The sequence below is a fragment of the Myotis nattereri genome, assembly GCF_964212035.1.
Source record: "Myotis nattereri genome assembly, chromosome: 6".
Classification (NCBI taxonomy): domain Eukaryota; kingdom Metazoa; phylum Chordata; class Mammalia; order Chiroptera; family Vespertilionidae; genus Myotis; species Myotis nattereri.
In genome coordinates, this window is record NC_138081.1 from 64,664,240 (window position 1) to 64,688,697 (window position 24,458).

At 37.2% G+C, this 24,458-nt stretch overlaps 1 protein-coding gene across 2 annotated transcripts in view; it reads right to left on the reverse strand.

Moving 5' to 3' along the window:
* LAMA4 (laminin subunit alpha 4) overlaps positions 1–24,458 on the reverse strand; it is a 137,071-nt gene that overhangs the window by 21,321 nt on the left and 91,292 nt on the right. For both annotated transcript variants that reach the window (XM_081094524.1, XM_081094523.1), the window contains exons 16-29: positions 19,807–19,923; positions 17,085–17,264; positions 15,697–15,836; positions 12,868–13,041; positions 11,820–11,965; positions 11,267–11,429; positions 10,281–10,414; positions 9,647–9,818; positions 7,905–8,036; positions 6,669–6,811; positions 4,682–4,820; positions 4,117–4,254; positions 1,867–2,000; positions 519–683 (exon numbers count right to left, since the gene is read on the reverse strand). In XM_081094524.1, coding sequence (XP_080950650.1) covers positions 519–683; positions 1,867–2,000; positions 4,117–4,254; positions 4,682–4,820; positions 6,669–6,811; positions 7,905–8,036; positions 9,647–9,818; positions 10,281–10,414; positions 11,267–11,429; positions 11,820–11,965; positions 12,868–13,041; positions 15,697–15,836; positions 17,085–17,264; positions 19,807–19,923 — 2,077 coding nt within the window. The remainder of the gene's footprint in view (positions 1–518; positions 684–1,866; positions 2,001–4,116; positions 4,255–4,681; positions 4,821–6,668; positions 6,812–7,904; positions 8,037–9,646; positions 9,819–10,280; positions 10,415–11,266; positions 11,430–11,819; positions 11,966–12,867; positions 13,042–15,696; positions 15,837–17,084; positions 17,265–19,806; positions 19,924–24,458) is intronic.

Genomic DNA, 24,458 nt, shown 5'->3' on the forward strand with positions numbered 1-24,458 from the left:
TGTGTTAAATTCCTCCCTTGCTAGTTCTTGTACTCAGGGAGCCCCCACTGTCTTTGTTAAGGACCTACATTAATGGCTTTGTTTAAAGTCAGGCAGTAAATTAAGAAGACTTTCTTAAACCTGTAACAAGGATTTGGGTATGTTGCTCTGTACTCTATCATTAATAAGGTGTATAGAAATACTCACATCTGATATTTACAGCTTGCTGTATGCCAGGTGCTTTATGCCCCTTATCTCATTTAATCCTCATAACAAGCATCTCAGGCAGGCACTACTATCTGAATTTGTAGGTGAATAAAAAAAGGCTTACTTTGCCAAAGTCAAATAGAAATTAAAGGGCTAGAAAAGCTAATTACAAACCTAAGTATGTCAGTTGCTCAAGCCTACAAGCTTCTAATGACTACCCTAATGCCTCTGATAAATTTCATAGTTCTGTTTAAATAATGCAAATATTTTCATTATTGACTTGATCTTCTTTATTAACCATGTGGGATTATAAAAAAATAAAAATATTATACCTGGTAAAGTAGGCATTACTTATACAGCCGGTAAAATTAGCATACTGGGGACTGATGGGCGAGCCACCGAAGTAAAACTTCTTTTCATCTACTTGTGTGTGTTCCGCTTTCGCTTTGGTAGGATTCTTACTCCCAAGTCTGCTTTTATCTACTATCAGTTCATATCTGCAAGAGAAAAAGCATCTTTACAGCGCACACAGCTAGCATTCTACCTTGAGTGCCACTTTGGGTTGCAGGTGTTCTCGGGAATTGCAATGGGACATCTGCTTAATAAAAGGACAATAGTTTTCCAGACTCTTTATGAGGCCTAGGATGAAATGACTGAATGTTTCCATACACAGAAAAGGCCCTCCAAACCAGGATTAGAATTTAAACTCATAAAAGAAGAAGTTAAGATGACTAATCATCAGCATTGTTTTGTTGTTGTTTGCTTGTTTTTCTTTTTGGTGGGAAAAAAATCAGGATCTACCTTCCTCCTGGTGATCATTTACACATGCTTGTGGGAGATTATTTTCATTTTAAAGCCCATGGAATGGTTTTGGTCCTGATTAGACATGGAGTCCTGAAAAGGCCTATTAATGTTTTCCTTTGATGGAGGGCTCCATGGAAGTGGACATGGAATAGGCGCAGTCTACAACAGAGGTTCATGTCTTATCTCAGAAAGCTTCTTATTATATGGAAAAGAAATTCAGTATCACATATTTTAAAGATAAAATTAGACATTTTAAAATTGGGCCATAAGTATTCCATTCTCTACCGCCAGATGTACAACTAAATGAAACCAACATTTGCTGAGCTCCTTTGTGCATAACACTGTCCTCCACTGAATCAGGCACTTTCCTCAAGGAGATTATAGTCTATGGTTTTTTGTTTGTTTGTTTGTTTGTTTTATTTTTGTTGAGAGCATTTCAGATGTCTCCCATTTTCCTCCTTTGCCCACCTCCACGCAGCTCCCACCCTACCCCAGGCATTTACTGCACTATTGTCTGTGTCTGGGGCTATGTATGTCTGTATATAAATTCTTTGGTTAATCTCTTCCCACCCACCCTATCTTCCTTCTGAGATCTGTCAGTCTGTTCCATGCTTCCATGTTCTCGGCCTATTTTTACTGTGTGTGTGTGTGTGTGTGTGTGTGCTATATTTTTGTTAAGTAATTTCATAGTGACTTATTTTGCATGTCTTGAAAATTAAGAGCAATTTTTTTAAAGGAGGCAAGTAGCTCCTTCCTTCATTTTTCTAAACACTAGAAAAGTAATAGAATAGCCAATTATTCATAGTGGTCATTTGGCAGAATCATGCCTGACAAATAAGGCCATCATATGGAAAGAATAAATCTTGAGGACCGTACCTTGTAGGTGAGACAGAGGTAATGATGAAGTGTGACAGCCCGTCATTGTACTGCTTATCTGCTGATTGCACCTTGATTCCCTTTACGTTCATGGTCACAGTGCCATTATCCAATGAAATGGAGAACATGTCTGACTGAAATGCAAGCACAGGTTTTTAAGTAGGGAGCCAGGTATCCAAAAGAACATGTTTTTAACATTTACTTAATGTTATTGCTTGAAGGAACATCCAGTATGAAGGAAGTTTGCTTGTAAAATACTTTCTATGAATAACAATAAAAACAAAATACTTGATTGCTTGTATTGGTGTTGCCTATAAAATTAGACATGTTTCAATGGAAAAATAAGTCTCCTATATACATTTAGAACTAAAACCTCTGGTGATTTTATCATGTTGAGAGTTGCCTACTCCATCATGTCTCCCTTTAATCCCTTTTGAAAGGGCAATATTTGAATCCCTTTGGGATTGTGGTTAGATTACCAGACAAAAGTTAATTTGCTAGGTTGGCCTCTTAAACATTTCACTTTTCATCTATAGATGCAGAAGAGAAATTTTAAATAAAAGCAGGTTAACATCTCTTTTTCTGAATTTGCTTATCATTTGTCTTAAAATATTGGCAAAATGATAATCTTGCTTCTCTTCCCTACAAACTCTACAGTTAGCCTAGCACATACTACTTTTTTGGGGACCAAAATGCTATTTAATTAACCATGGTAATCTGAGGCAGGTTATGTAACAGAGGTTCTACAAAGCGCTTTGGGTAAATTCTCACAGATGCTACTGGTTTAAATTCAATTCAATATAAATGTGATAGATACAAAGTAATAAGTATGAAAAGTGAAAGCTGCTATTATGGCCTGGTCCATCAGTGTAGCTCTTGGTCCTTTTCAGAGATAAATCAGTTGAATCTTAGCATCATTAAACCTGTACAGATCTTATTTGATTCTTCTTTTTAAATATATATTTTTATTGATTTTAGAGAGAGGAAGGAAGAGTAATGGAGAGATAGAAACATTGATGAGAGAGAGAAACATCAACAACTATCTGCTGCCTCCTGCATGCCCCCTACTGGGGATCGGGCCCAAAACCTGGACATGTACCCTGACCAGGAATCTAACCATGACTTTCTGGTTCATGGGTCAATGCTCAGCCACTGAGCCACACCAGCCAGGCTTTTTTATTCTTCAAATAAGATGTCTTTAAGCTGAGCTCAAGTGTTCTGCAGCAAATGCATGAAGAGAAAAGTATGTTCTTTTTACTATTTTATAAGTTGAATCACACATATGTTTATTCTTAACATACAGTGGTTCTTAACATTTTTTGTGCTGTGGACTCCTTTGGCAATTTGGTGATACATATGGACCCATTCATAAAATAATGTTTTAATATGCATACAACAAGATGTATAGGAACACAAAGGAAAACCAATTACATTGAAACACAGTTTCAAAATATTAAAACAATAAATCTGATATAGTAATATATGTACTTCTTTATTAAGGCATTAAATAATAAAATCTAGTAGCAGATCTAATAAGTACTATAATTTAGAAGTAGCAATGAGCAAAATTAATATTTTGAGATATCTGTGACAGCTTAAACATGAAATGAAAAATACTTGTCATTTCTATTAATGAAAAAGTTACAGGTACTGCTAATACTATTGTGATTTGTTGCCCACATTTACAATGGGAGAAAATGCTAAATTTTAGTTAGGTAAATAAAGATGTAATTTTCCCCCACCCAAATCTACAGACTTCCTAAATTCTTCTCATTAACCCTTGAGGAGTGAGTCTATGAATCCCAGATTAAGAACCCCTGATGTACAATATATATAATCTATATATAAAAGAGCAATATGCAAATTGACCGAGTGGTAGAAAGACCAGAACGACTTCTCGACCAGTTCCTATGAGGTGCACTGACCACCTCTTGGTCCCTTCCCTTGGCCATCAGGCTCCAATCGTCAGATGGTGAACAGGGAACTGGGGGTGGGTGATTGTGGGGGGGCGGGGCTGGCTGTGGTAGCAGGGAAGATGGCCCTGATCACAGGCCAGGTCTAGGGACTGTATCCGTGCACGAATTTCGTGCAGTGGGCCTCTAGTATTTTATAAAGTGTCTGAAATGGGGAATTCTATGTGAGTACATGTAAGTCAAAATTGAAAATCACCTTTAACATGCTTAATAATATTTCTAATAGACAAAACAATTATCACAAAGAAATTTCTTCAGGAAAAAACTAAATACATACCCCTGAAGCATAATAGAATAGTAATCCATTTGGCTGTAATGTTTGGAAATTAAAGCCTCCTTCAAAGCCATCAAAGAAAGATATTTTCTGGGTTGAAGCAATGTAACTCTGTCCATTGAAATATGCTCGGCGAGATATCTGTGTGCCCAAACAGTAAATTTAGTGTTTGTAATAATTATCAAAGCCTAAGTGAATTTCTCACACAACAAAGGTCTAGTTTCTATATTAATAGTGTTTAAAAAAACACAAAGAACCCCTTCTGGTTTATACTGGAATTCAGGCATATTAACCTTCCCTCTGTGGGCCTCTAACAGGTGGGGTTTCTACATTTTCCCTCCCTCTACCCTGAGTAGTAACAGTGCTCTCACAGCCTCTCTGGGCGTTGGAAGCCACACTGATAGAAAACTGAGCCAACTGGACAAGTCATAGGGGCACCCCACGAGCCTTCCTGGCTTAATGATTCCTAGAATTACAAGAAGCTGAAAAGAGTTGTGCAGCTTTTGAGAGTGATACGTGCTGTTTTTGTTTATTATTATTAAAAAGCTTTTGATTGATTGGTACTTACAAGAGAGTCTTCTGGGCATCCGTAACCAACTCCCAGGGTTTCTGTCTGTTCTAATAAATTGAAGTCTTTCTTTTGGAACTGGAAACCCTTCATGCATCCCCTGAAGTTGATATCTAGGGGGAGGTGTGCTCTTAGAGTCCTGGGGAAGAAAATTAGTCTTCACTAATATAGCCCTGATGATGATGCCACCCTACATATATAGGTAATGCAATTTAATAGTATTTAAAATCATTTATAACTAACATTTAAAGGTAAAAAATGGTCAATTCTTGCCCAGCTGGTGTGGCTTAGTGGTTGAGTGTTGACTTATGAACCAGGAGGTCACAGTTTAATTCTCCTTCAGGACACATGCCTGGGTTGTGGGCTCGATCCCCAGTGCAGGAGGCAGCTGATCAATCATTCTCTCTCATCATTGATGTTTCTATCTCTCTCTCCCTCTCCCTTCTTCTCTGAAATCAATAAAAATATATTTGAAAAAAAAGGTCAAATCTTGGCAATTTCACATGTAAGCTATAAAAGTCAACTAAGAAACATTCATTTCTTATGTCATAACTGGTTAAGTTAGGAAGAAAACCCAGTCTTCAGCCTTCCACTAATCCACATGGGTCATAAACTTATCTTCTTGGCTTTATTTGCAACACACTGTAATCAACTAAGGCTAGTGTCAATGTTAGGCCTTGGGATCATTAGCAGAGTAAGCAATCCTTTATCTTTAACATCAGGGCTGGCATTTTTCTCAGTGCTGTAGTCCTACTACCTATACCATGCCCAGTGTATAAGAGTGCCCCACAACATGCTATCAGATAGTGAGTGGATATGAAGTTAGTTTTGACTTCAGTGTATTTTAGATGAACACTAGCCAAACTAAGGGGTAATAGTTCTCTATATTGTGCTCTGACAAGACCACCCTGGGTGGGCCGTACTGATGGACAGATTGAGGTACCAATAGTGAACATAGTGATAACCATGGTGGTTAAAGGTCCAATGTGGCATGGTTGGAGGACTGAAGAGGCTATTTATTTAGAAAAGGAAGTTTGGGGAGCCTTTGAAAAATATGAAGTATGGTGATATGGAAGGGGAATGGCGCTAGTTGTGATTCAAAATAAGGAAAAGCTTTATAAAAATTGAAGTCATTAAAATTGATCTTTTTAAAAATTCAGAGGTAACTATAGATTTATTCAAAGAGAAATTTGAAAGAAGGGTTTTGTTTTGTTTTTAATATTATACTGTGGCCTTACCTCAGAGCATTCAGAATTTCTGGAGAGTGGTCATGGACAATGGTGTTTATAAAAGCTCTCCAGGTTATTTGAATGAGAACCAGGGTTGAGAACCATTGGACTAAAATATGTCTATCAGTCTTAAAGGTCTCTGATGCTATGAATTGATCACAATAAGAGACAGTGACTTTTTTAATATATTAGAATAGCTTCATTATACATAATTTACAAACCCTTAGATAAGCTTAAAAATTTTTAAATTTATTTCAGAGAGGAAGGGAGAGGAAGAGAGATAGAAACATCAATGATGAGAGAGAATCATCGATCAACTGCCTCCTGTACACCCCCTACTGGGGGTCAAGCCTGCAACCCAAGCATGTGTCCTTGACTGGAATTGAACCCGGGACCCTTTAGTCTGCAACCCAATGCTCCACTGAGCTAAACCAGCTAGTGCAAGCTTAAAATTTTTACCCTCAGATGTTATTTGAGAATTCAAATAAGTTTAAATTAAGACTAAAACAAGAGCATCGGGACATAATTAAAGAAACCTATAGGTCTCATCTAGTAGATATTAAATGAAGGGGGTAATGGGAACTGGCTGCAGGGGGTCCAAAGATGCATAAACGTGTGAGCATGTGCCTGTGCACGTGCAGAAGTAGCAAGGGGTGGCGGGTGGGGACTTAAATCTTTACTAGATCTATTCCTGGGTGTTGCATACTCAGCCCAATACATTGTTAGGAATAAATAACCACTTAACAAAGAAAACTTACCTGGATTGTAAGATTTCCGGGGGAGCTCCTCCAATGTATATGTCTGTAAAAGGTATTTTCATCTTTTCATTGTCCATACTCTTGACATGTCGTCTGTTAACTACCAAAATCATTTTCTTATCATTGTGGTAAATGATTGAAATCTGGAAGAAATAATATGTAGTAAATCTTGGTCACTCTTTAACAATCAACTTGTGGAAGATGACAGTATATTTTAATTATTCTGGTTAAAACAATTGAACTTCCATGTTCTTATGCTTGTTCACAAAATGGGGAATATATTTTCCTTTCTTACTCACAGACTTGAAAGCTCTTACTTATAAATGCAGAAGTTCACAATTTCTGGAGGATTTCCATGTGGAGAAGGAGCTAGCCCAGGAAAATTCTGTCATGAGACCAATTTACTTATGTAACCCCTTTGAGGAGATTTAGGAAACAGGTACTTTCTGGACCCTAGACTGCACGCTACCAGGTGTTATTTTTTGGTAACATAGTGAGAAGCCTTAATAAATCCGTGAAAATACTATACAGAGAAATAGTTGAAATAATCTTTTTTTGTAAACCATCCTTATGAAGGCTATGGAATTTTAACTGAAAAGATAAATATAGCCTCTTATTCTCTGTATTTTGGTTCAGTTTCAAAGATATTGTGCCTTTTTTACATTCTATTAAATTGTAGATTTAAAGTCACTTTTAATAAAAATAGATGAAGCATGTTACCAGTCTGCTAAACATCTATTTCAAGACTAAAGAGCATTCTCTGTGGGTTCTCTTTATGTGGAATCTGTGTTAGTATTTTCTAAGTTCTGGATAAGTGATTAAAAAGGTGATCCTCTATTTACATATATATTCTTTTTATATTTATTGGGGCTCAAAGGATAAGTAAACAAATGGCTGTATATTACACCTGGCATTTTCTATAGAAGGATTCTATAGGAGTGTCACTGTAACCACGATTTGAGTATAATTGGAGCCTTTGGGTTAATGAAGCAACTAAAATGAACCTTTCAGTGACTCTTAGTGAGGTCAATATGACCAAAAAAGCCACTTTTTAAAGCAAATGTTATCCTGGAGGTAAGTAGATGAGAACCCTTCAGCCAGTCTTTAAATGTGAATGTTTTTAGTTTAATTACTTTTCTACCTATGGAGTTTGACAATTGGATTAGACCAGTAGATATAAGTTCAAACAAAACCAAATCAAACAGGTAAAACTATCCAAATTGCAAAGATTTGTACCTCATGGTATTTTGCATCATTAATTTGAGCTTTCTTCAAAGTGTCTTCAAGATGCACAGGGCCATTGCTAAATCCAAAGTCATAGAACACATGCAAGTAACCATTGCGCATTTCCAGGCTAAAAAACATACTCTGCAGAGAGAAGGATGTATAAGATGTGAGCATCCGCTCTTACAAAAGCGCAGATTTAGCTGAATTTGAGAAATATAACACTGTATTCTTTATTACTGAAGTTGTTTGAAGAGTAAGGCTGTCTCATGAAGTTCTTAAAAATTACAAGTACATCCACTTCGTCAGTTATGTTTCATATTAGCATTCCAAAATGTTAATATTTATATACAATTTAAAGCAACTATCTTCTGTTTGTTTTTTTAATTTACCCTATGAATTAATGAAATTTTATGTTTAGCTTATGACCTTTAAAAAATTTAAAAAACAGAGTATTATAGGCCATATGTATTCAACTGCCTTTTCTGTAGGCAAATTTGAAAACTATAAGAAGCCAATACATGTGATTGCATTTCATTTTAGAGGAACATTGGTGATATTGAAAATTAATTCCAAGGTATGTAAAAAAAACCTTAAATAATTATCAACAAATATGGATATTAAAAAAGAAGTCAATTTCTTTATTATTTTGAAGCACTGGATTTATGGTTTTTAAAAAATGTGTTTGGAAATTTTTCTATTGTTAAGTGAACTTGTTGAACACAATGAATGTTTACTTCCTATAAAAACTCTCATGTTTGCACTATTAAAATACTTCTGGAAAGACATTTCTAAATTTCTAAAAAAATTTGTTTTAAAATCTTTTCAATGAAGATTTCCAATGGTCTTAAGTCCCTTTGGTAAAGTGTACAAAATGACATATTTTCTGATCAGCTTGTAAGACTGACATCAAGAAAGCTGGAAATGTACCAGACAAATTTCAAAGACAATTTTTACCAACTGGTGAATGAGATTATAAAATGGTATCATGATACAGTAAACAAAGCCAATAATACACTTCTTACAGTTTTATTTTTATGAGGTATCTTGTCCAATAAAGATAGGTGAAGAAACAACATTATATTGAAATAAACTGGACTTAGGACAAGACTTTTGAATCATTCTATTACAGAGAGTTTAATGAGACTGTCAAAAATACTTAAGCATATTTAATTACATTGTTTTAACACTGATATTAACAATAATTTTTTGTATCATTAACAAATAAAAATAATTTTATTTGATTTTGTCTTTATTTTAAAATAACATTTATTTTTATTCAATACTATCTTTATATAAATTGTCTTTTATTCCCAGTTTATGTATTATATCCATATATGGCATATGCAAATCACTAATAAAGAAATGTTTATATGTATATATACACATACATATATAGTAGAAATGCAAAGTCTTTTTTTTACTGATTAGGGCATATGATTTAAAAAGTCAGTGTTAAATTTCCATAGACATACAGCTTTTCCTAATTTTTGGCACTGATTTTCTTCAAAATTCCTTCAGTATATTAAAGAGGACATATTTAATATACACTCAAAACTGCAGTGCAGAGAAACGTGTCTTAGGGCTGCTTTACTTATTGCTGCCATCACTTCACTGAAGGAAATAATCCATGTTTTATTTCTAAACTAAAACTTCAGTTTGATGGCATGACACAACCTTGGAAGGTTCCTAGAAATATGCATAGCAGAAAGTAAAGGAAATAAAGAAAATGTAGCACTTTTGTTTTTACTCACTCCATTGACCATCAGGAGCACAAGTCCATTGTCAGCTGGTGTTCGAACTTCTATGTCAAAACGAGTCACCTGACCAAATTTCCCTCTCCTGGTGATATCCCTCACCACAGCATAACTAGAGCCATCGAAGAAATAGCTGGCAGCCCGACTCTGAGTAAAGGCCAGTTTATCTCTGAAATAAAAACGCAAGGACCATATAAACATTACAATGACATGCTTCTCAAGTGAGGCCCTTTTAACCCATCTCATGACATCTTCCTTGGGCCTTCCAGCATTTAAATGAAGTCGTGGTGTCTGCGTGGGTGACATAAAGAGGCATTTATTGGTAAGTTAAATGAATTGTTTTTAATAGATTTCTTCTCTAACCTTTGTGCTAAGACAACAGAAGTCTCTAGTTAAATCTCAGTCTCTGGAATCCAAAATCAAAGCTACAAACAAGTTATCTTTTTATAATTGTGCATATTCATCTATGGCAGAGAAAACCTAAAAAGTGTTTTTCAGGTATGACTATTAATTGGTTTCCAAACTGGTTTCCCCCAAGAAAAGATTGGGAACCTGAATATTGACTCACATGTGTCTCCCTGCTGCTCTTTCATGGCTAGCAAAGTCTTCAGCACTCCTAACACTTCCTTACCTGGCACAGGGCACTGACTTGGAGGTATCCATATTATATATGTGCTTAAAGTTGTACAAGCTGATCACATCATTATTCAAAGTGGCCAATTCCAGGCAGCCAAGGAAGCCAGGCAGGTTTAAGCTGGCAGGAAGCTGTGCAACAGACAAAGCAAAGTCAATTGTCCCAGGATCACCTTTCACCTGGGCCACACAGAACAGGCAATGAAACAAACAGCACGCCCAGGAGATCTGTCCATTGGTATAGATGTCTTTCCAGCCCTGGGTTTGCATCTACTCTATGCCAGATCATTTAGATCCATCATGATTTTTTCATTGTACATATCTTAGCAGAGAGGGTGGGATTTATTGAGCATATACTATGTGCCAGTTACACATTGGACAGTGAATTCATGACCCAAGTCGATCCTTACACCAGTTCTGTGAAGTAATTATTTCTGTTCTTATATAAAGGGGAAGTAATTCTGAGGCTCAATAATGTGCCTATAACTAGTAAATAACAGTTCTGGAATCGAATCCTAGATCAACTGTTTTCTTGGTCCTTTCCTTTATTTGCATTTCATTAGGTCTCACACTACCCCCTAGATCTCATCCCCCCTTTATATTTTATTTTATGCTTATATTAGTTGAGATAACTAAATTTTTGAACCTATCATCTGTGAGCCTGAAGGCTAGATACAAACTCAGAAAGTACAGCTACTTCTGCAGTAGGTGGGGAATACTATTAATTACTTACTCATGTGTCAGGATGAAATGAACTGATAGGCCAGTGTTAGCTAACGCTTGAATGCATCTGACACTGTGAAAATGTGGGTAGCAGAGACCAGATTTATAGATCCTGGCTCAGAAATCTACTACCCACTGAGTAAGCTCTTTCTTAAAATATCAAGATTTCTATCCCATGCCCAAATCATTGTAGGTCTTATAGACGTTTGAAAACAATCACTGCAGATTCACAATAAGTCAAAATATAGCTGGAGAGCTTACCTTGAAGTTTGAAGGCACACCACCAACATAAAACACAGTGTCCTCGGGGTCCAGATCCAACAAGGAGTCATCCCCTGCAAACTCCCCCTTTTTAATAAACTTCTCCTCTGCAGTGCTACTGAGACTTGGGACTGTTAAAAACACCTTTCCATGTTTTCCTACCCTGTTGAGATGAACAATTGTTACTCTTTATTAGCCTGATAATTTATAGAAAATACATATTTTTTAATGTCAAAATGTTAATGTTTCCTTGTCACAGAACTGGTAATTTGGTTTTTGTCACTCTCATAAGAAGTTATAGAATGCAGCAATCAATGGGAAGGGCAAAAAGAAGACATTCCATCTCAGAATTAATTCATGGATAGACCAGATAAAAAAATCTAATAATCAGATTGCTTTTAAAAAATGATGTCTATTTTTCTAACCTTTTGTTTTTCAATAAGGTATTTGGAAAGAAGTCTAGGAAGACTGTGAGTGGTGTGTGTGTGTGTGTGTGTGTGTGTGTGTGTGTTATAAAATGTGCACACAGTCCTGTGTCATGCATTCACTTTACCTTTCAATCTTGACGATGCTGAAGTAAGCAGGCCATGAACTGACAGGCTTGGAGTCTAGGGGAATCTCTACATCCTTAGTTCCCAAATTATAGACATACACCAGGTTATCGTTTTTGATTGCAAGACCCATATACTCTTTTTTGGCCTGAAATGTCAATAAGTCACTTAAATAAAATACAAGTGAGTGAACATCATCTTTTGTTTTCATTTCTTTAAAGGACAATAAGCAATTCCAACACTTGGCTGTATCCAGGCATGTCTGTTCTGATTTATAACCAAAGTTCCTGATAGATTGCACAGCATCTCTTCCTCTCCATCCTCCCTGTGGCTGCATAAGTCTGCTGTTCCCCCCACTACCCACATCCCAGGCTTGTCCAAGTGCATCTGGACAAGGAAGCAAGCAACTGTAGGCTTATGGACATTTGATGGCTGCCGAGAGGGTGCTAATCTTGTTTAGTTAAGCAGGGATATAATGCAGCCTGCCAATACCAATTGCTACGCATCTTCAAACATAATAGGCGTCTGTATTCTGAAAGTCTTTGAAATGCTCCTTTCAGAGTCCTCAGAGATAGCAGTGTGAGGCTGATATAAAGCAAGCCCAGAGGTATCCCACACAAAAGGAATTACTTGCCTTTAAATCACTACTTTAGTCTTGGCACTAAAATGATCTATACTTTTTGAGTTTTCGGAATGGGAATTTTGTTGTTGGGATAGGGTAGCTTTGTTGTAAGGCAAAGGAAAAACACCAATTTTTTCTTTTAAGAGTATTCTCTCTTTTTAAGAAGTACAAATTGGTAGTTACAAACTATTCACAAGGGTGTAAAGTTAAGCATAGGGAATATAGTCAATAATATTGTGCTAACTATATACGGTTTCAGGTGGATACTAGGAATATTGGAGGAAACACTTTGTAAAGTATATGATTATCTAACCACTGTGCTGTACACCTGAAACTAATACAAAATAATATTGAATGTAAACTGTCATTGAAAAATAAGAAAAAAAACACAACAAATGAAAAATATAAATAAAACCTCATGCTCTTACGTTTTTGCTTCCGAGATATAGGATAAACTGATCTGCAATCCCAGCCAGTTCTGGCTGCTTCACAGGAGGTTTCACGTACAGGCTCAGAGACGTGAAGGTCCTTAAGTCATCTATCCTGGCTTTAGGGTGCACTTCGACTGCAGACTGGCCATCAAACATCATGGAGACTTGGATCTGGAGTTACAAAATCATTCCATTAAAAGTACGCTGCAGAAATGGGCACGGTTCTCAGTGGGTCTCCCTCATTCCTGATGGGGTCTCTGAGCTCTCTTCTCCTCCATGATTCATTTGCTTATGTCCTCACCTCCTCGAACAAAGGATTTAAGGCATATTGTAATATAATAGTTCAAGTTTAAAACACGGTGACGAAGTAAGTCTAAGAACGAGGATCCATAGGAATTCCACACTGAACTACATACTTGGTTGAGGTGAACTAAGCAGCTTGAAGGGATACTTATACAATTCACAAGACCTGTAAGATTAACAACAATGAATTCATCAGGAGAAGTATAACTAACTAACACTGGGTCCTAGTACAGTTAAGAATTTTTCCCCAGGATCTTTAAAAGAGGAGCATGGGGCGAGGCTGTAAGCAGCACCCTTGACTGCATATGGACAGTTGAGAGGGGCCTAGAGCCAGCTTTGGAGTCTGAAACAGGGTCTTGAAAACTGGCTCTGCCACTTACTAGCCATGTAACTCAAACAATCACTTACCCTTCAGTTTCCTCATCTGTAAAATGAGGACAATAAGTTTGTTGTGAGAATGAAATAAGGCAATAACTATAAAATGCATTCCAGAGTCTGGCTCTATCATTACAATAATTCCAAGAATGAATTCATGAATATGTGTCTTATAATGATGTGCAGAAAGGCATCACAACAAAGCACAATTCAGTCAATGCATTTCTAAGAGGCCCAGGATGATATGCTAAATAGATTTGAGGTGATTTTCAGAGTATTCAGAAGAAGATAAGACTGTGTATATCCATGCCATTTATGCAAATATTTCTCAATGATTGGATGTATTTACATCAATTAATTAATATTGATTTGGTTAATACTGATGGTGAGTGAGCTCAAGATTATCTTACCAGGTGCCTACAGTACAGCTGTCCTATGTTGCCAGCTGGTTAAACATTAATGCGTGTTAATAAACTATCACACTGTGTGGGATTAACGTAAAAATTGAGAGCCAGAGAAGGATGTCTTATCTACACAGAAAGATCTCACTTTAAGGAGCGTTGTGGGTTCCAAAGTCATGCCAAGACTCTCTTTAGAAAATGGTTTTAGGTTTCTAAGGCCCCCAAATTCTAGTCCATATGAATAAAACTACTAAAAGGACTCAAAGAAAACTTAGCCTTGGAAATGCCATTTCTTGATGATAAACCTTTTTTGAAATGTTCTTCAAGGTATCTAAAAACGTAATTTGTGGTGTGAAATCAATTACCATATATCATTTAAAACGTGGGTATATTTAACAATGACTATCTCCCTCTGGTACAAAATAATTGAATTCTAACTCTTTTTTTCTGTAAGTAATTCAGGCCAATAGTTTGTTCAGGCCAATTCTCAATTGAGAAAATAACATAATATAATTTGGCTGTAAAAAATGTTGCTGGTCTACAAATCAATAAAGAAGAAATTAAAAAGAATTTCAGAGGAAAGGTAGGGGAGGGTGGGTGGGCAGGAAGAGATCAACCAAAGAACTTATATGCATACTAGAGGCCTGGTGCACAAAATTCATGCATGGTAGGGTCCCTAGGCCTGGCTGGCAATCAGGGCCGATCTGCGGGGTGACTGGTGGGGCTATTGGGGGCCCCTGCTGGTACCTGCCTTGGCTGGCCTGGCACCGCCAGCTTGCTGGTCCTGCCTCTCCCCCATCCCCCCACTGCTGGGTCTGGGCCTGCAGGCTGGGGCAGGTCCTGCATTGAGCATCTGCCTCCTGGTGGTCAGTGCGCATCATAGCGACTGGTTGTCCCACCGGTTGTTCTGCCGTTCAGTCAATTTGCATATTAGGCTTTTATTATATAGGATATGGATAACCCATGGCCCCAGACAATAGGGTGGTGAGGTCTGGGGCAGGGGTCAGGGGTTGGAGGGTGGGGGAAGGGGCAGGCTAGAAGAGGTCAGTGTCAGTTGGGGGGGATAAAGGGACATATGTAATACTTTCAATAATAAAGATTAAAAAAGAAGGCTAAGAACAAGCCCTGTTTCACCACACCAAAATGGTAATTGTTGTGTCAGGCTATATTCCTACCAACACTAGTGCTAGTTATACCAGTTGCAGTGCTGCTTCTGTATAAGCATCTCAGAATAGGGCCTTTTTTGAGATTATTCAGTTTAGCTGATATTGATTCCTCAGTTAAGCCTGTGGAAGGGTCAGTAAAAGCTCTGTGTACAACACAATCCTCTGTGTTGTACCAGAAAATTCTCTGAAGAGATAGATGGGCAAGAGTATTCCATATAGCAATCGCACTAAAACAACTGTTAAAATGAATAATAATAATAATAATTGTGTCTTTTTTGTGGTTGGCTTCACTTGATTTCTTTTGTTGTATAAACCATGTTGACTAGGTTAAGTGTGTGGTCTTAAGTCGTGGCTATGCCTTAGAATCCCTGGGGAGCTTTAAGAAAATACAGGTGCTGAACCCTTTCTCTCGAGAGCCTGATGCGTTGCTTTGAGCTTGGGACCAGGAAAGGTTTAGTTTTCAAAGCTCTTCATGTGATTCTGATGAACAGAGGGAGCTGAGAACTATGGACCTGGGAGCTGCTCTTCATATTCTCATTGTCTCCCAGTGATCAATAATAATGAGTCTTTTCATGGCTTACCTTGCTGGCAACACTTCTGGTCTGAGCAATGAGCTCTCGGATCCTCTGGATGCTGGCGGAAACGTTGCTTGCAGGCTGTTTCTGCTCAACTGTGCGAAGCTGATCCAGGAGCTGAGGGACAACCTCTGTCAAATTTCTTACTGTAGTTAATAAAAATTAATCACTTGTGTAAATATCTCATTATTGACTACATTCCAGGAATGAGGTGAAGACACAAACACATGATTACTTCTGGTAGAACTATAAGAAATTATTTTTAATTCTGCAAAATTAATAGTTAAGCCCAAGGTATAATTAATTCCTCTTTTGTGACATTTACAGCACATATTGATTTATAAATGTATGCAGAACAAGCTAACTTATAAAGCACATGTCTGAAGGGCAGCATCCACAATAAATATGCAGATGTTTTTTCACCACACACCACGCACAGGTTGTTCGCACTTATAGTATTACTGATACAACAGCTTTAAAAATTCTGGGCAAAAGAAGGTGGAGAGGTTGTTTCCCAAGATGCTCATTCGCAGGTCACACTGCTGCTGCGGCAGTCCCAACAGAGGCGGAGGCAGACGGAGGAGACAAGGGAGCACTGAGAGAAGTGGTTGAGCGTTGACCCATGCACCAAGAGGTTGCTGGTTCGATTCCTGTTCAGGACTTGCCCAGGTTGTGGGCTCAGTTGTCATTGGGGGCCATTTAGGAGGCAACCGATAGCTGTTTCTCTCTCATTGATATTTCTATATCTCTCTCCCTTCCTATCTCTCTAAAACTCACTAAATACATTTTTAAACAATATGAGACTGGAAAAAACTTCTCAATAATATGTGATTTTAACATCTATATGTAACTAAGTAAATGAGGTGGGCATCTAAGTATCTCCTTTTCATTGCTATAAATTTGTGCTCAAGTTAGCCAACAAACTGTCTTCTTAGTGAGAAGCTTCCGTTATATTCGGCCATATTCAGTACTTGTTGGTAATAGCCTGATTTTTTGGGATAAGGATAAAGTAATGCTCTTTAGTAAAATCAATGCTGCTTAGAAAATGTTTTTCCTAAAAGCAAGATTGTGAAGATTATTTACTCTAACATGTGATTGACCTTCTTCCTGAAAGAATCAGGCTTACATTAACAAAAACAAATGCTACCATATTTTACATAGAAGATAGTCATGACTCTTAACCAATCTATTTAGTGTTTATGTGAAGTATATATATTTCATATGTACACACACATATTGATAGACGAACTAAGCAAAAGTTTTTCTCCTTTTGTAAGCTAACTTCTACAGTATTCCAATCTGAAACCCAAAGGAAGAAAACTTCTTAAAGTATGTGTAGAGTTCAATGGCCAGTTCCTCAACTGGATGCAAACTGAGAAATTTCTAAGGGATACCTGCATCTCTGGCAGAGTCCACTGCAGTGTTGTAAGCAAAAGAGTCAAACTTTTGAAGGCTCTGTGACCAGCTGGCGAGGTTGTCAGCCATCGGGGCGGTGGCCTGCTGGACTCCCATCGTCGTCCTGTTTGCCTCCTCGGTGACCAGCTTGGACTGACTCAGGCGCTGCTGAGCGTCACCTTCACACAGAGCACAAGGACACTCACTTTGCAGAGAAGCAGGGCATTTGGTGGGAACATTAACATCCATTTATTCACTGGGTGACACAGACCTTATTAAATGTTGAGCTTTTAAGCCAAATGAAGATATTTAAACATATGTTCATTATGATGTAAGTCAGGTGCACAAGACTACTGTAAGCAGTATTAATAAGTGAGCTTGGAAGACTCTAGAGCAGTGATGGCGAACCTATGACATGCGTGTCAGAGGTGACATGCAAACTCATTTTTTTGGTTGATTTTTCTTTGTTAAATGGCATTTAAATATATAAAATAAATATCAAAAATATAAGTCTTTGTTTTACTATGGCTGCAAATATCAAAAAATTTCTATATGTGGCACGGCACCAGAGTTAAGTTAGGGTTTTTCAAAATGCTGGCATGTCGAGCTCAAAAGGTTCTCCATCACTGCTCTAGAGTCTCATTAAAATCACGTAGTGTATTTAGAACACTTTCTATTGAGAGGTAAATGAAAAAGTAATTAGTATTTGTTCAGGTTAGAGACCTGGTGAGAAAGCCACAGAAAATTCATATGAGAGATAACTCATAATATGTTTGTGTCTTAAATTGATAGTAAATATCACTTTCTTCTATGTGGAAGAAATTTTGCCATAAAAATGATGCTCTAATACAGGAGTAAATTGGTAAGGAAAGATATTTTTGAATAAGAAAAGCAAATTTAAAATATATTTTGAAATTCAACTTCATTAAAAATCTACATATATAAAGTAATATGTTTACAGGAAAATGCTCTTTTTCCTAGGTATGAGATTATAAAATATTTTTCTTCCCTTGTTCTTTCTTTTCTTCTCTATTTTCTAAAATGCTCCTGTATTATTTCTGTAACAAAAACAATTAAAAATGACTCAGGACGGGTTGTAGCTTCAGTTTTTTAAAAGTGAAGAAACATTTAATTCAACTGTATATGCTCTGAACTCTGGTGGAAGTAGCGTTGAATCCTGGGTTTGCTTCTTTTGTAACTGTGCCTTTTGGAGCAAGTTCCATAACCTTGACAAGCCTCGGGGTTCACAGCAGCCTAAAGGTTAGGTAGGGTGACACTTTCCCACATGAGATAATGTGGGTAAAACACAGCCTAGAGCAGTGATGGCGAACCTATGACACGCGAACTCATTTTTTTGGTTGATTTTTCTTTGTTAAATGGCATTTAAATATATAAAATAAATATCAAAAATATAAATTTTTGTTTTACTATGGTTGCAAATATCAAAAAATTTCTATATGTGACACAGCACCGGAGTTAAGTTAGGGTTTTTCAAAATGCTGACACGCCAAGCTCAAAAGTTATGCCATCACTGGCCTAGAGCCTAGCATATGATAGCCCTGATGGTAATGACCACAGGGACTGCCCAGGGATGACACTCTCCGGCAGGCTTGGGTGTGCTGGAGCACTGTAGCTGGATGTGATTGTGTAGTAAAGCATCCACTCCCTGTGGTCCTGTTTTAGCTCTCACTGCTGGGGAAGGCACATCTGCTTCCAATCATGTCTTTCTAAAATACCACTGTAGTCTCAGATTAGGCAAGATGAGGGCCCTTGTTTCTCTATTTTGCTCACTGGTCTCCCTGCTTCACTATAAAAATGATGTGGCATGTAACAGAGGGCAGCTGTTTACAGTTGGGGCCAGAGAAACCCAATAACCATATTTGGATGTTCATAACAAAGTAGGTTACTGAACAGTGCGTAAAAGCAGTATGATTTGAGGAAAACAACACACACACACACACACACACACACACACAAAATTGGAGGAAAATTCTCTCAAATTTAATGGTCACCCTTAGATGGTGTAGTTTTCAAGAATTTTCTTTTTGTGTGTGTGTGTAATGAACATAGTTTCTTTTGTCATCAGAAAACAATATCCTATATAATAAAAGGCCAGCCAACATAAGCGTAACAACCAGAATGACCAGAGACCAGAACCACCACAGCCCCTCGCTGGGCTGGATCTGCTCCCAAGCAAGCCGTTAGGGGTGATCAGATAGGCAGGCAGAGTGGTTAGGGGCAATCAGGTAGGCAGACATCTTCTCACAGTGCTGGCCCCGCCCCCTAGCACAGAAAGAGGGAGTCCTAGGCTACCAGCGGCGACTCTGTGGCAGGTGTGGCTGGCCAGCGATCGCCTCGCAGAGGGAGGCCCAGGCCAGTCAAGCCATTGCACCTCATGCCTGTTGCCTGCAGAGGAACAGGGACATATGGCAAGCAGTGGCAGTGGTGGGGGTGGGGCCAGCTGCCTGCAGCTGGGGGAAAGAAAGCCCTGATAGATGCTGATCTCAGGCCAGGGCTAGGGACCCTACTCAAGGGGTCCTGGATTGTGAGAGGGTGCAGGCCGGGCTGAGGGACTCTCCTGAGTGCATGAATTTTCATGCACCGGGCCCCTAGTTTATTTATAAAGAGGTTGATAAGCAAGGAATCACCTACATCTTCCTCAAAGGTTTATCTAATACCAGTGAACAAATAGATGAGGCTTAAGTTCTATTGGATCCTTACCTCTTTCTGTGGCTTGTAGTTGCTTAATGGCATCATTTAATCTGCTTTTAAGGTTACTCTTTCTTGCTACGGCTCCCCCCACACGCCTGCTGGTGTCAGCCACAGCCTCATCATTGCCTGAGGAGAAGAAGCCGAAAAAAGTACCAGTGGGGCCAGAATGCCAGAAGAAAAAACTCCATTTCAACAAGAGAAATTCTGATTGTACCATGGAGTCATCTGCAGCATTGTGAATATGACATGAGAGTGATTTATTGCCGGAGTCCCTTCATTGTCTTCACTAGCTGAGTTTAGACAGAGACCCCCAAAAGCTAGTAACCTTTGAAGTCCTAGCAAAGGTCAGGACTGCGCACCACCCAGTTAATCTAGGAACCGCCCAGTTAATTTAGGTAATAATAGTTGAAGCATGGACCCCACCTTAGTTCCCTTAATTCCTTAGATACTTATGTAGATCCTTGTTGATTATTGTTGATCAGATACTCTGCCTATTCCTGGAAATCATCTACTGATGAGCTAATCAGATACTTTGTCTATTCCTGGAAATTGTCTGCTGATCTGTGTGTCATTGTAACCTCCTTACCCTAAGGGCAACTCCAGATCAATAAAAGATTGGAGAGGCCTGAGCACAGTGGAAGTCCTTCCCCTTAAGATGGACTTGTTCGCCTGGTCCCCCAGTATTCCAAATTATCTCTTGTCTTTTCATATTCATTTGTGTGCGGCTCTGCTTCCAGTTCCTGAACCCTGACCCCACGCGGGATGTGGGAAGGAAACACCCAACAATTTATGGTGATGGGTGGTTATGTAAGAGTAATTCTTTTTTCTGAATTGCTTTAATAAAATTTTAATTGATACACAACATGCATGTTGAAAAGAGCAAACATTATAAATGCACATCTTGATGAATTTTCTTAAACCAAACATAAAATATAACCAGAGTCCAGGTCAAGAAAATATTATTTTAGCACCCTTACAATTTCCTGGGAATTCTGCGGTTACCCAAAGATGACCACTATTCTGATTCTCTCTCTGTCTGTTAGTTGTGTTTGTTTCTAAATTTTATTAAAAGGAAGTAATACAGTACTGTATTTTAAAAATATTTTTTGTATCTCTGTTTTAATTTCTGTAGAGTTGTAAGTCTTGATACCTACAGTTTGTCTTCCATCTTTATTTTTATTCTTCAAAATTGTGCTGGCTATTTTTGCCTTCTACCCCATTTCCATATAAATTCTAGAATTATTCTGCATACAGTGCTAATATTAAATCTATAGATAAATTTTGCAGAATTGACATTTTTACAAATTTGAATCTTCCTCTTAATTTACACACTTTTAATTATTCTTCTTTAGATCTAAATTCTCATTTGATCTCCATTGAGAAATTCTTTAATTTCTTTCAGGAGAAATAGTAGTTTTACATGTAGAGATCTTAGCATTTTTCATCAGATTTATTGCTGGGTATTGTATTGCAAATGGTGTTATTTTTAAAAGTTAATTTCTCATTGGTATACACAGAACTAAACTGGATCTTATCCATTGAATTGGTAATGTGGGGCTTCCCTGTCTTGCTTTCAATGTTGGTGGGAAAGCTTTCAATATTTCAGTTTTAATTTGATGAATATAATTTTATTATTCTTTATTGAATTATGGAAGCTTAAGTCTATGCCTAGTTTTCTATGAGTTTTTTTAAAAATATGAATGGGTATGGCATTTTGTTAAATAATTTTCCTGCATGTAGTGAGATGATCATATCAATCTTCTATATTCTGTAAGTGTGGTGAGTTACTATTGATATTTTAAATGTTAAACTATCCTTGAAATCTGCAATAGACTTAACTTGGTCTCATTATGAGAGAATTTGGCTTATAAATTTTCCTGTTTGATAATATCCTTGTCAGATTTTGGTATTTTGTTTGCTTCATAGAGGAAGTTAGAGAGTATTTCCACTTCTTCTATTTTCTAGAAGAATTTATATATGGGTGGTGTCATTTTTTCTTTAAAAGTTTGGAAGAACCCATTGATTCCTTGAGATTTCTTTTGTGGGGAGGGTTTAATTTCCGATTAAATTTATTATACAGCCTGTCAGATTTTCTATTTGTTCTTGTTTCAGTTTTAAGAGTCTTTTTCTTAAAAAACTACTATTGAAAGTGTGCTTGTAGCATAGTCCTAAACTGTGTTATCTGGGACCTAATCCAAAAAAGTCAGGATATAATAATTTGTCATCGAACTGTGAAGAATCAACTTCCCAAAAATGTGTTCATGCTTTGTTTACTTTTCAAACCACCAAAGAAATAATGCTTCTTGATAAACAGAAAAATACCGTTTTCACTTCCCATTATATACTTCTCTTTATTTCTAATGGGCTTGTAGATATATACTCTCCCATGGTGTACTTACTCCTTTTTATTGAATAATCTGGTATGCTTGGTTTACTGTTCAGTTATTTTTATCCCCACATGTGTATAATGGGTATACAATGGGTGGTGCTTAGTTGACTCTGTCACCAAGTACAATGTAACCAAAGTACAAGCATTGCTTTCTTATTTCCTCTGGGTAGTGCCTGAGAATTTCCCAGAATTCAAAGAGGGAACTAAACATTTTGTATTGTATTGAACTCTCTCTCCCTCTTTTAACTTTGCTTTTTGAATATTGTGGTATAAAAAATCTTTTTATCTCTTTCTTTTGGGTCCTTTGGCTGCAAAAACCACTAGCTGATATACTGAGAAATAATATACTTAGTTCTGTATTTGGAACTCGTAAAAATAGGAGAAAGAAAATCTATTTTGAGCTGGATATTTATAAGAAGAAATGTTTCATGAAGAGTATGTTCTATTTGGAACTTATTGTCTTACATAAACATTTTTTATTTTACAAATGAATTCAATAGATTTCTTTAAATAGCTGCTTCCTGAGTTTATTAACTATTTGACAATGAAGAAAAGGAAGAAAATGAAGATGATTGATCATTGAAAGTCATTTGGATCTAAATTAACAGTAATCTGAAATTACAATGTAACTCAGTAGATGAATATGCCTCAGCTTGGAAATTTAAATGTATATCACAAACGTGTGTATTGTTTAAAGGGAGGCAAGTTCTTAACCACACAGTCTTAACTTTCCTTCAGTGTTTCTTTTACAAATAAACAAATGAAAGGATTTAACTAGCAAGATCATGAAATAGGTGACAAGATCTACAATATATTCAAAGAGACCAATGCAGAGAGACTTATCCGTATATAAAACATTGAATTTTAAAGAGATAGCATTCCTAAAATAGAAAAATTGCTTTCATGAGGTTCAATAACCCAGTAATGACAGGATTGAGACAATACCTTGCAAATCATCGAGGAAAATAAAATATTTAAGTCATTGAATCATGAAGACCTGCATATTCTGGTCTTCACAAAACATGAAACAAAAGCAATACATAGACATGGCAACATTTACTTAAAATATTTTACTATTCATTGAATTCCTTACTGTTACTAATGTAACTTTTCTAAAGAGTATGGTCAAGACTGGCATAAAATAATAGTTGTTTAGTGGTAATTAAATAGTTAAATATTCTGCATATGAAAAACAATGCACTTATTTTCCATGTACTGCTTTGTAAAAAAAAAAAAAGGCACAGTAATACTCGAGATTAATTGCTTTGATAAAATTACATAAAGTGTTCAGTTTCAAGCTTGGCCTTTTGTTTTTAGGTGGTAATTAGAAGTTAGCTAGATAATGGATTTCCAACCTCATTAGTCAATGCTCGACTATCCTTAGAAATGAGTTCATTACGTCAGTGATGAATAATGTTTAGCGAAATTCTTATTCAATTCAATTATTTTTAAGATTCAGAATTGATTAAAACGATTCACTTTAATTTTTTCCTCCCTCTCCCACTCTTGGGAGGTATTGCTTCAGCAGATGCAAACACCAGCCTTTGAAAATGCTTCTTTCCCTATGGCCATTAGGCTTGTCCTAAATACAATAACTTTGAAAAACACAAGCTACAAGAAAGCAGAAATAACCAGTTGGCTTTCTGGTACCCTATCCTCCTGACCCTCACAGTGGTGACCCAAATGGGTCATCATGGGTAAAATTTTAAGGAAACTTCTGAATTGTCCAAGAAAGAATAAATGATGTGCAATATAGTTTTAGTGTTAAGTGTCTTTTGGCATAATCTCGATAAAAATTGATGTTTGTATTAATTAGTCCATTTGATTATCAAGAATTCCCACCACATGTTTTACTATATAAAAGTGGTGTGTGTGTGTGTGTGTGTGTGTGTGTGTGTGTGTGTGTGTGTGTCTGTTTTGCTTTTTTGTTAATCCTCACCCAAGGATATTTTCCCCATTGATTTTTTACAGAGCATGGAAGGGAGGGGGGAAAGAGAGAGAGAGAGAGAAAGAGAGAGAGAGAGAGAGAGAGAGAGAGAGAGAGAGAGAGAGACACTGATCTGAGATCTGAGAGACACATCTACCAGTTGTCTCCCACATGCTCCCTGTCTGGGGCCAGCAGAGGAACGTGAGACTCTGGTAGTCTTCAGTGCACAGACCAATGCTCTAACCACTGGACCATGGTGGCTAGGGCAAAAGGTGTGTGTGTGTGTGTGTGTGTGTGTGTGTGTGTTTTAATCCACGATTTATTTCAAAATATCTAATCTTTGCT